The sequence below is a fragment of the Drosophila subpulchrella genome, chromosome 3L (genome assembly GCF_014743375.2).
Source record: "Drosophila subpulchrella strain 33 F10 #4 breed RU33 chromosome 3L, RU_Dsub_v1.1 Primary Assembly, whole genome shotgun sequence".
Taxonomy (NCBI): Eukaryota; Metazoa; Arthropoda; class Insecta; order Diptera; family Drosophilidae; genus Drosophila; species Drosophila subpulchrella.
Window position 1 is genome coordinate 27,436,697 of NC_050612.1, and position 9,901 is coordinate 27,446,597.

Below are 9,901 nucleotides of genomic sequence, written 5' to 3' on the forward strand. Positions count from 1 at the left end.
TCAGCGGATGAGGCGTCTCGCCCGGTACTTCGTGGGCAGCAGGGACATGGGATCGGTGTTATTGGGCACCTCTCCGGCCACTGCTCCCACCGGCTGGCTATCCGTAAACTGACCCGTGGGTGCATAGGCTCCATAGGGATCCGATCGACTGGCCCAACCGCCCGATTGCGATTCATACTGGTAACCCTGACCCGCCAGTTGAGCCTGGGTCTGGGCATTTCCGTGGATGTGCAGGTGGATCTCCTTGCTCGGGGGATGTCCGCCACCGTGTCCACTAAATCCAGTGGTGCCCCACGACTCCTTGGCATGGGGATTCCAGCCTGGGTAATTGAACGACGGCGCCGTGTTCTCGTACTGTCCAAACAGACTCGTCTTCAGGGTAATGAACTTGCCCAGAATGGCAATGGCATTCATCACCACTAAAACCTTGAGCAGGAACAGCGACTTCATGCCAATGGCAACCAGAAAGGCGACCATGGCCGAGAGAACTCCAAACTTGAAGATAATCGGGATCAAGGCCATCTGCAGGCGACGGATCTTGCCGAAGGTACGTCCCTCTGGAAGATAAATAATATTAGACATAAGAAATGGTCCCAAACAATATGCCGTATAAATTATGAAACTATCTATCTATCTACAGCTAAAAACTTGACTTATATCAAAAGTTTAGAATGTGTGTGAGGAATTTTTAGGATGTACATTACGCCATAGTTATAAAAAAAAACAAGGAAGAACGCTATAGTCGAGTACCTCGACTATCAGATACCCGTTACTCAGCTAAAGGGACCAAAGGAAAATGGAGATATGCAAGCAGCAAATGCGCCACCTACCGGCGGTAGACTGATTTAGGCGTTGTGGGCATTTGAGTGGGCGTGGCAAAGTTTTTTTTAAATCAATCGATAGGTATTGACGAGACCAATACATTTAAGTTAAAATTCTTTATCTAGCACGAAAATTTTGGGCGCCACAGGCTTGGGCGGCTTGTGGGCGTTAGAGTGGGCGTGGCAAACTTTTTTAAAATCAATCGATAGGTATTGACGAGACCAATACATTTCAGTTTAAATTTTTTATCTACCATGAAAATTGTGGGCGCCACAGACTTGGGCGGTTTGTGGGCGTTGGAGTGGGCGTGGCATATTCGCGTAATAAACTTGCGCTGCGCTCAAGCCTACGGAATCTAAATCTGAAAACTCGTTTCTCTATCTTTGATATTTTCCGAGATATCCGCGTTCATATTTACGATTTTTTGAAGTTTGTGGGCGGTTTGTGGGCGTTAAAGTGGGCGTGGCAAACTTTTTTTTAGGTCAGTCGGTAGGTATTGATGAGAACAATACATTTCAGTTAAAATTTTTGTTCTAGCATCAAAACTGTAGGAGCCACAGTTTTGGGCGGTTTGTGGGCGTTAGAGTGGGCGTGGCACTCTTTTGAAACAAACTTGCGCTGCGCAGGAATCTCAGGAATCTGCATGCCTAATCCCAGTATTGTAGCTCTTATAGTTTCCAAGATCTCAGCGTTCATACGGACAGACGGACAGACGGACAGACGGACAGACGGACAGACGGACAGACGGACAGACGGACAGACGGACAGACGGACAGACGGACATGGCTAGATCGACTCGGCTAGTGATCCTGATCAAGAATATATATACTTTATGGGGTCGGAAACGCTTCCTTCTGCCTGTTACATACTTTCCGACGAATCTAGTATACCCTTTTACTCTACGAGTAACGGGTATAAATATATAATATAAATAAAAATAAATAAATAAAAAAATATATCCATTATAAAAAAAATGTATACATCATATCTATGCTTATTTTACAAAATCAAACAATTGTTAATATCATTTATTTTAAGCAAAATTATATCTGTTAATACAGGGCCTTAAATTAAATCTTCTAATTAGCTCCCAAATCTTCAAAAATCATTTAGGTGAAGTCCATAAAATATCTATTAAAATATCTATAAAATATCTTAAAGTGTCAGTGGCGCCACTGCCCAAATGAAATTCCACTGGGTTTATCTCCCTCAACTGCCATAATTTCATCGATAAACAGAGCTGAACGCTCAGCTATGCGAAAGTCCAATAAAAACAATTCGCAAGCAACGATGGAAAAGAAATACAAACAAAAATATTTTCTCATCGTTTGGAGATGAGCCAGCCGCGTTTTGCTGTCTTATTTAATAAATAAAATGAGCGGCTCTAGAAAAGATGCGGAAAGTGAAATTACAAACGTCGTCCGGCATAAACATACATATATCACATCTCTGGGTTGACTTTGATTTTTTCTCAGCTCTTTGGTGTTAACACCTCTTAGCGGCTTTTTGCTGTTTGTTTGGCCGCTTCGGGTTTCATTGAAAACGAAAGTGAGCCAAGTGAGTAGGGCGCTGGGAAATCGGCTTTGATTAGAAAAGCCGCTAATCATTTGAGGGGCAGATGCAATCAGCTTCAACGAGACACGCACTGAGCTGATTTAAAATGACCACACTAATTGCGGTGTACACAAAGAGAAAAGAGGTCTTAATCTCGTTTATAGGCAATACCGGTTCATGTTTGTAGCGTTGACATTTCAATTATATCATAGAAATTATAAGAGCAGTTAGATGTGCAACTGTTATGTCACTTTTGTGTTATTAAAAAATTATCACCATGCTAGATTTATGTTAAAAACTGGGCAAGCTGACATAAAAGTGATATAACATGTACAACTATTTAAGAAATGAAAATTACTCTTGAACTTATTTGAAAAACCCATAAACCTATTTTGGTAAAAATGTATGCAATTTAAATTAACAAGTTTTTTTAAAACTAATAAAAAGCTAAAAGGTGCAATTGTTGAAAATTTGGGCAAGGACTTAGGAACTTCATAAGATCCAATTCAATACTAGCTTTAAGTTCAATTTTAATAATTGATAAAACTTATTTTTTCAATGTCAGCATTTAACCAGATTTTTGTTTTTGATTTCCTAATTAAAAAACATTTTTTTCTGTGATTTTTTTTTAAAAACAATGAAATACTTAAGGACTTTTAGCCTTGTTCAAGTTCAGATTAAGCAAAATCGTAATAGCTTATTGTCATAATTTTTGTTGTTCATTGAACGAATTTGGCACAAATTGATTGCCTTATTGTTTTCAGTGTAAGCCTTTTAACCTGCGTTTTGTTTGATATTTGTTTTTTATCATCTTTTGTTTTTTGGCGAGGGACTCACCCACTGCTGAGCTGCCGGACGTTGGTTTCCCGTCGTCGTTGTCGTCATCGCCGAATAGGCTTTCACTCAGATCGCTGCGCAGCCAGCCCCAAAGAGTTCGAACCATGCCCCAGACACTGAGATCGGTGGGATCCGTGGCAGCCTGAACCGCATTGGGGTTCTTGATGCTTGATGAGGCAGCTTCTTTGTCCGCTGAATCCACCGCCTCCTGTTCCTCCTCCTCCTCGTCGTCGTTGTCATCCTCCTCATCATCATCGTTTTCCTCCTCAATCGGGGTTGCTGCATCCACTGCCTCCGGCTTTTCCGAGGTTTTCTCAACCTTTTTCGTTATCTTGGCTCCAAAGGCACTGCTCAGGCAGCAAAAGGCCAACAGAAGCCACAGCAACGAGTGCCGCGCACTTGAACTCTTTGTGAGAAACTGAAAGTGGAACCAACGGAGAAATTATATCAGTATGTGCCGTGTGTTTGCCTCTCTCATTGTCCAAGAAAGAAATACCATTTCATCATAGCAAGGTGCGGAAATTGCGTAAACAAAAGACTTAGGAAACGAACCTGTTGCCACCTCGCCGTGTCGTGAAACGCACTTTAGAATCCACTTTGAACTGCTTCAACGGCTGGGGCTATAAAATGTTTTATGACTCGGCTTGACTTGCTGCGAAAGCATTTCCCATTTTTTAACTAAACCTGCCTCTTGCATAACCAACATTTTGGTTGGTATTACAAATGTTTCTTTTAGCCGGCCGCTAAAAGCAATTTATATGTAAATTTAAAAGGTTGCAAAAAAATATGTCGCATTGTATAAAACAGTGATTTATATACTTAAAGTGGTAGCCGGATGGAGACAAAGTGAAAATTAAGCAGGTTATTTTGTTTTTTAGACATTTGACAAATAACCTAAGGAGTCAGTTCTTTGCTTTGGTTGATAATCCAATACGAAGATAATTTTAAATTAAGCCATAAATGGATTTTATTTTTACAAATAATATGTTGATTTTGTATACGACCTGTAGTTCAATTTGATTATATCATGGTATACGTGTTATAACCCCAAAACTTATTTGGGTATCTATTCATCTTTGGGGAAATTGGAATCCAAATTATAACTTTAGAAACTAAAAGCCTATGGGCTCCGCAATAAAGCTACAACTCATTGGGTATTTATCATTCCCACTGAATTTCTTTGAAAACAAAGTAAGCAAACCTTCACTTCCACTAAGTGAAACTTAAATATAAGCTACCAAAGCCCTTCTTCGGCTAAAATATCTTTTCCAAGAATAGCAAAAAACCGAAAGTCATGGGTCACGCGCTTTCCACTTTCAATTCACCTGTATAGCGGCCAGAAAACATAAATATAATTGTTATACCTAATTGGGAGATTCTCCAAAGGCCCATGGGAATGGAACAATGTTAACCCAAAGACAATAAACCCAACCAGAGGTAAACAAATTATGTGGAGCTAACGGTTGGCTTCGTTCTCCAAAAGAATATTCGTCAAAATGTTGAAGATGTTTTAATTAACTGCCCCAAAAAGAATTTGCATGGCAAAAAGCAGATGCTAAGAATTCTCGACATAATTTGCGTTCGCTTTGCATTATTGGATAAAAGGTTATTTGTGGCCCTTTGTGGGGCCACTTTGTTTTGAATGATTCGGTTTTTTATTAGTAGGCCAAATGCCTTTGCGCCCAATTTGTTTTGGCTGCAACTGTAAAAGGAAATCTATTTTGGCATGGCCTTGATTCAAACTGAACTATGCGAGAAAATTGATTTGAATTTCGTGTGGGCTTTTCAAATGCGGGAAAACAAAGACGAAAGTCTTTCCCCTGTGATGCAACATCCGAAGAAACAGATTTATTAGTATTAATTGATTTACATAAGTTTTCAGTTCAGATGACAGACTGAACTCGGTATTTTCAGCTTAGTTTTATTACGTATTTGTTTTTAACACTATCCCAACCCTTTAATTATCATCATCTGGGTTATTTCGTCATAAAACTCGAACTCACATCTGACTCACAGACACGCACGCTTTCAGGCCATCTTCCCGAACATTATGGGTGAAATTTCATTCGACTTTATCTGGCATATATGTAAATATTAACCGAAAATATTTGCACTTGGCACCGGGCAAGATTTCGCCTCGGGTTGAAAAGAAATGGTGCCGAAAAACCATAAAATTGTTACTAGCTGATGATTCGGTAGATTAAATCCGGTCAATGGGGTATATCTAAGGAATTTTTTTTACCGGTACATCTCGTAAAACCCCCTATGATTATTCATTTACCACATTCGTTGAATAATTTACCAAACAATTTGAAATCATTTCTGTCTGGCTTGCGGGTTATTTAACAACGGTAATGAAAACACCGAAATTAACTAAATTAAACCTAAGTGTGATAAACATTATTGTACACCAGCATTTTGTTAATTCAGCTAAACTTGACTATAAAATATTTATTGTCAATACTATTAATTAGAGTAGCAATAAATAGCTTAAACTTTCATTTTACGTACGTAGGTGTAGCAGGTATCTTAAGATTTTATTACATATCGCACACATAAAACCATAAAATCCAAAGGTTTATCTCGGGCAATTATGCATCTGAGGCACGACTTTCCTTGTTTATTGTTGGGCTCGTCATAATAAAAAGTATGAGCTAGTAAAGTTGTTAGTAAGGCATTGCCGATGATGCAATTAAGTGGCACGTGGTTGAGGCTAGGACAATTTAACCATTCGACCATTATCTAATGTCAATATAATGTCGCAGTTCATGACACCGCCATGTGGCATAGTTAATAACAGCTCGGGGATCTTACCAACAATTGAAAACTGGCCCGAATGAAAACACGCCTCAAAAGAAAGTTTGGCTTGGAACTAACCAAACAAACAAGTGATTTTTGTGCCAAGAATTGTTAGCATTTGTCACACTGGCTTTTTGGCCAACATATTTTGAACCTTTTGTGTGAGTGAGTTGTGACTCCTTTTCTTTTCATGCGAGATTGAGGGAAAACCAAGTGGGACAGTTAACGCGTGCCTAGAATTTTTATAAGCAATGCACCGGAAAAACAATTAGCAGGTCAAAAGTGATATTTGACCTATAAATGTTAGATTTGGAAATTATTATATTGCTTTAAGATTTTTGACTTTTAAATATTCTTTTTGATAAACCAGCAAACAATTTACTTTACATTAACCTAATAAATATAAAATTGGCGCCCAACGTGGGGCCTTTCATACATTCTGCTAAGGATCAATATCTTAAGGATTCATTTTAAGTCGAATGATTTCTTTGAAGTAAAATATCTCTCAAATGACTCTTAATTTGTTTTCTGCATGGTAATTGAACTTGGTCGCTGGCCTTAGCCAATTTCGTACTCACCATAATGAAGGCTGTGACTCTTTGATTAGTATATGATAATGAGTACACTCGCTGTATCCTGAGTTTTTTGTGATTGATTTGGACCACTTTCACGCGAATCTATGGCAGACACGCAGATGTTGGCCAAAAAGTAAATACACGAAACTTGAGCTGGAAGTTAGGAAAGGAGTGCAGATGGCTGGAAATCGAGTTCGCATGGAAAGCGACTGCAACGCTTGAGATGTGCCCGTTGACTGCCAGTCGGAGTTGGCCTCGGCCACCAGGTAAGATCCACCGCCGCTGCCTCGGCCGACGTCTCTGCTCGGACTTTTGGCCGCTGTAGATGCGGACCAGTCTTGGCCAAGTCGGCGCTTCTTCGCTTGGCTACCAGCCACACCGCCAGTTGGCACTCTCACAAAAAGCCAGAGACACACGCTCTCCCAGTTACAATTTCGTTTTCAACACTTTCTTCACTTCACAATTTCCCCTAAACGGCAGCAGCCACCAAAAACTGCAAAGTCAATGTTTTTATCTCTATCTATTTGTATCTGTATCCCTCTCTTATTTTTTGTAGCTTCCTGCATCGGTTGACTTTATTACGAATTGTCGTGCAATGGCTCAGAGCATGAAAATGGTTTGTGAACGTGACAAGACGCACAGCTGACGTCACAAAATTGGTAGTACTTGGTCTCAGTGCCCTCATACATATTCACATACTTTAATTCATAAGCTGGGGTAAACAGATATTATAGAATCTTTGCGATAATCATTTAAATCTTGGAAAAATCGCATATGGTTTAAGAAACCATTATAAAAACTGAAAGTTGAAAAATATTAAATGTAAGGAAGATGAGTTGGTGTCTAAAAAGTACAAGTTAAAATATATTTCTAAAAACATTTTAAATTATTCCAACTACCAGCTATAATTTTTAAGAACCCTTTTACAATCAATGGAATCTAATCATTTATTTATAAATCAGAATATAGTTAACTCGAAATGAGAATGAAGCCAATAAATGCTTTTAGCTAATGAGAGAAAATAGACTTTTCAACAGATGTTGCGTTCTGCTGCATTTACTACCATCAAAAAGTGAATTGCATTTTTTCTAATTAACTAATTGGTAATAGCAAATAATTTAACAATTTCCCCAAAAAGAGCATTGTGAGGCCTTGAGACATAAATGAGTTTTGAGGCTTTCTCGTTTCGTGTTTCGCCTGCATGGTAAGATAAACCGATGCCAAACATTTTTGCCGGCTACCTCTTACAAGCCATCCGTCGCTTTGAGCCGCCTTTCGTGATTCGATTGTCTTGACCCATTTCCCCACTACGCAGTTTCTCTCTCTCTTTCTGCTTAACCAAGTTCCTCTCTTTCTTTTACGCACCTCACCAAAGCCATTCACATTCCCCGAAGATCATCTATATCAAGCAATTTGCATGATAATATCACAGCGTTCTATAAAGTGAGAACCCTTTCATATTGCTTCTAAATGTTTTGATTTGTGGCTAATAGTTGTCACAGTTCCGTGAGGAAGTTACAGTTAGCCAGAACATTCTCTTGGAGTCTTGCTCCAGAAACACTTATAAAGTCGGATCCTATAAACATGTGTTCATTTTATGATCGGACACTTTATTAGCATTACATCAAATGGCGTTGCCACATATCGCTTACATAAACAATGCAGGTTCATTGCTCTGGGCGGTGCAGTGTAATCCAAAGGTTTGTCCAAAACATTACATAACGGTGGCCAACTGGAACTAGCGATTGTCTGTGAAAACCGTTAAGTACACCAACATGTGTTCAGGTTCAGGTTCAGTCGGAGGTTGAGCTCTGGGTTCAGGTTTTCCGGCTCGGTAGGTTGCTCTATGACAGTGTCAACGAAACACTGTTTAGATATGGAACCCCGAAAAACCATATCAAGGGGTTCCATTCAAGAAGAGGTCGTAATCCTAACGGTTCTAGCACCTTTTGTTTTTTTTGGGCAGCTACACATTCTGGATTATCAATATTGTTTTGATCACAACATTTGCATTTTTATGGGGACTCATATTTCCCAGAAACCTTTCTTTCTTTCAAAGCAATTAGCTATCTTAAGCGATCCAATAACGTTTCTTATTTCCCCCTTACAAGCTAGTTTTTGAAGATAAATATTTTCCTTGATTCAAGTGATTCTGGGATTGGGATTTCTCAGCATTAGCTTCACTTTGGAATTTTTTAAAAGTGGAGTGAAATTTGTGTAGCTAAATGCACCCTAAATCGTACAAACAACCTTTAATTTCCTCGTCTACCAGATTCTAGTAAAGATTATTTTTTAACGACTAGTGATAATAAATGCAATTTGGTCTGAAACAATTATTTTAATGTATTTAATACTTTAATTGTAGCACTATTACAAAGCTAGTTTCAAACAAATGTAAGGCTTATTGTTCTGAAAAAAAGTAGATGATGCAAAAATTATGTAAGTAACTTTAAAGACTATTTTATATATCAAAATAAATATTTTATTTGCATTGGCTGAACATCTTATCAAATGAATAACACTTGGTATAAGTTATATATTACTTTTTCCCATAATTCGTTCCATACACATTGGCATAATACGTTTGCCAATTTGAATTACTTAAAGAGGCATATGGATTGTAGTAGTTGGTGTTGTAGTAGGTGGGATAAAGATACTGGCCGATGACATAGGGCCAGATGCGAATCTGGGTGTTGCTATAGGGACTCGGTGTCGTATACGTGCTGTAGTAGTAGGGATATGGCGTGGTCTGGTAGTAATAGTTGTTCAAACTGGAGAACGTGGGACTGGGCGTATAGTAGGGATTGTATTGCGTATAGTACTGTGCAGATCCCAGCTATAAGGAATTCAAAATTAAAAATTAATATTATTAGGACCTTATAACATTTTATTTTGGACTTACCGCTAGCAGGACTGCAATGAGGAGCACAGAGAAACAGCTGGATTTGTGTGACATTTTGATGGAGACTCGTTTTTAAACTGACAATTCTGAACTCGTTCATTTCCAATTTATAAAAATGTGACTGGAGAGGGTTCAATTTTACGCCCCGTTGACAGATGCCAATTTTCGCAATTAAATACACTTTTTTTGGACCCCAACACTTTGTGGTTATTTCGTCATTGAACTTGACTCATCCGGGTTACGTTCGGTGCCAGCAACCAATATTCTAGGGGGTTGTTTACCCATAGATGTTAAGTATGTATGGTAATAGATATGAATCGGTGGATTCCCGTGACGTGTGCAACAACAAAATAACCATTCAACAAAATGCCGAATTACCGAATATTGTGAAAACATTTTGTTTAGCCAATTA

The 9,901-nt window shown here is 38.8% G+C and overlaps 2 protein-coding genes across 2 annotated transcripts; both read right to left on the reverse strand.

Annotated features, from left to right (window-relative positions):
- On the reverse strand, positions 1 to 7,276 carry LOC119552539. The gene is made up of 3 exons (XM_037862159.1): positions 7,235 to 7,276; positions 3,214 to 3,631; positions 1 to 557 (listed from the first exon to the last, which is right to left on the reverse strand). The coding sequence occupies exons 1-3, from the start codon at positions 7,274 to 7,276 to the stop codon at positions 1 to 3; spliced, it is 1,017 nt and encodes a 338-aa protein (XP_037718087.1).
- A 1,770-nt stretch (positions 7,277 to 9,046) lies between these two features.
- On the reverse strand, positions 9,047 to 9,645 carry LOC119554956. The gene is made up of 2 exons (XM_037866078.1): positions 9,490 to 9,645; positions 9,047 to 9,423 (listed from the first exon to the last, which is right to left on the reverse strand). Exons 1-2 carry the CDS (start codon positions 9,541 to 9,543, stop codon positions 9,127 to 9,129), a joined length of 351 nt encoding a protein of 116 aa, XP_037722006.1. The 5' UTR covers positions 9,544 to 9,645; the 3' UTR covers positions 9,047 to 9,126.
- Between the last annotated feature and the right edge of the window lie 256 nt (positions 9,646 to 9,901).

What these genes read in the sequence shown, in the direction of transcription:
- LOC119552539 (XM_037862159.1), bottom strand. Translation starts at nt 7,276, where the DNA reads ATGTATGAGGGCACTGAGACCAAGTACTACCAATTTTGTGAC. An exon ending in AGTACTACCAATTTTGTGAC is followed by an intron (nt 3,632 to 7,234) that starts GTCAGCTGTGCG and finishes TTCCACTTTCAG; the next exon opens with TTTCTCACAAAGAGTTCAAG. An exon ending in GTCCGGCAGCTCAGCAGTGG is followed by an intron (nt 558 to 3,213) that starts GTGAGTCCCTCG and finishes TTTATCTTCCAG; the next exon opens with AGGGACGTACCTTCGGCAAG.
- LOC119554956 (XM_037866078.1), bottom strand. Translation starts at nt 9,543, where the DNA reads ATGTCACACAAATCCAGCTGTTTCTCTGTGCTCCTCATTGCAGTCCTG. An exon ending in TCATTGCAGTCCTGCTAGCG is followed by an intron (nt 9,424 to 9,489) that starts GTAAGTCCAAAA and finishes AATTCCTTATAG; the next exon opens with CTGGGATCTGCACAGTACTA.